Source organism: Mitosporidium daphniae, assembly GCF_000760515.2.
Source record: "Mitosporidium daphniae strain UGP3 chromosome Unknown contig-287, whole genome shotgun sequence".
NCBI classification, from domain to species: Eukaryota; Fungi; Microsporidia; genus Mitosporidium; species Mitosporidium daphniae.
This window is the reverse complement of record NW_013546526.1, coordinates 1-1,801: the sequence shown is the minus strand read 5'-3', so window position 1 is coordinate 1,801 and position 1,801 is coordinate 1. Positions and strand designations below refer to the sequence as shown.

The following is a 1,801-nucleotide window of genomic DNA, read 5'->3' as shown; positions in this document are numbered from 1 at the left end:
ATCGCCAAATGGCCAGGAATTGCCGCTCTGCCATACTAGGGTTTGCGCATACGCTGGTAAGACGTATTGGAAGAAATCGCATAATGATAGCTCAAAATATGCACTTTGATTTCGCTGAAAAGGTTCTCATCGGACCCATGCAGGAGTACGCCGATACTTTTCCGCTTCAATTGCATTGTAGTGCTCCGTCAGATATCTCCGCATGTCAATCTGTCCAATGCAATGATATCAAAAGGTCGATATATTTGGTGAACTCAGCGGCCACTTGGCTGGTGCTAGAACGGGGTGCACATGCTTATTGTGTTCGTGCATTACCGCTTATTATAACTGAAATGGACCTTTGATGTTCGTTGAACCCATGTTTTCGATCAATGAGGTTCGCGTTCTTTTCATGGCGCAAGTTGCGCTCTTGTTGGCGTGCACTATTGCAAGAAACGGGATGGATGTTTGATCAAGCTAAAGCTGTCAAATGAGCAGTAAAAACCACCCCTTGGCGTACAAATAAACGAAAACGGCACAAACATACGGTCAACTCAGCAAACTGGGTCTTTTTTGGCACCGGTCCCAAGTTTTCTATTTTGAATGGAAAGATGAACAGAACATACGTTGGAAAGTACTTTCGACCAAAAGACTGTCTGGTCAAGAACAACAACACTGGGAAAAATAAACGAGCTCGCACTGCCACCAGGCAGTTAGGGCAACTGACGATTACTGAAGACACCGATCCTACGAGCCAACTAATTTCAACAGACACACCCCTTGAATTGGCTATCATGTTCGAAACGAAGTCCATCAAGACAGTTCTGGCAACACCGAAACGGACTCGAAATGCGACGCCTCTTTTTGAAGCACTACACAACAACACAGTTCAGCTGACAAATCTGGAATATGCACACTTGATGAGTTCGCCCAACCATCCATGGATCCCAGAATATGGATCATATTCCGCCAGGTAGTCTTTTAGCATCAAAATGATCCCCCACTGCACATACCGCAGTAATGATATCAACAACGTTCGGTGTGCTTCAACACCCTACTGAACGTTCTAAACACATCGAACCTATCGAATGTTTGGCAAAATCAAAAGTATGCATGAACTACACCCAATCGCCAAGTTACAAAAGAAATCGGCTGTATCATACGTACTGACTTGCTCACGACACTCAATGATGCTTGATTCCGAAGCATCAAAATACATCGGCAGAGTGCGAGAAAAAACACGCCACAGCACATTCAGCAGCATCTATTGGGACACATGGCACTACGACTAAATGCTTGTTGCCACTCACGTGAAGGCATTGTACATTTCGACATCGGAGGTGCTCCACCAACCCGCAAAAGATTGCAAAGGCAGAAAGGCAATCGAAGTCTGCATGCTTCAAGTTCCGCTGCCAGCTACAACCAGACGAAATCAAATGCAGCGAAAAGAAACTAAACCAGCCAGGTCCTGTTTGACCAGACGCGCCTCAATCGGCATCGGTGTCTGCACATAAGAAAATAGATGACCACCTTCCAGTGCTAGAAAACGCAACAGATGGAAATTGCAATGTGCGCTAAAGCATATCTGAGCGAGACATCTTTTTAGCCATCCTTGGCAGAAACGGCAAGAATCAAAGCAGCGCTCATTTCGGGCGATCAGATGTACAACTGTGCATGCACGCCATTTTTTCTGACATCGATAGTAGACCACTTGTATTTGTACGTGTGGCAGTTGACGGACTCGCCGGAGCAAATCTACAAACACAGCCCAAAAATGCAAATCCGTCGTATCATGATTCAAACGACACATGCAGAGATGACC

The 1,801-nt window shown here is 45.5% G+C and overlaps 2 protein-coding genes across 2 annotated transcripts; both read left to right on the top strand.

Annotated features, from left to right (window-relative positions):
- Positions 1-8: 8 nt before the first annotated feature.
- DI09_287p20 (uncharacterized protein) lies at positions 9-344 on the top strand (the record flags this gene model as incomplete). The annotated part of the gene is made up of 1 exon (XM_013382731.1): positions 9-344. The coding sequence occupies one exon, from the start codon at positions 9-11 to the stop codon at positions 342-344; it is 336 nt and encodes a 111-aa protein (XP_013238185.1).
- Positions 345-590: 246 nt separating this feature from the next.
- Positions 591-956, top strand: DI09_287p10 (uncharacterized protein; the record flags this gene model as incomplete). Its single annotated transcript, XM_013382730.1, has 1 exon — positions 591-956. The coding sequence occupies one exon, from the start codon at positions 591-593 to the stop codon at positions 954-956; it is 366 nt and encodes a 121-aa protein (XP_013238184.1).
- Positions 957-1,801: the final 845 nt, after the last annotated feature.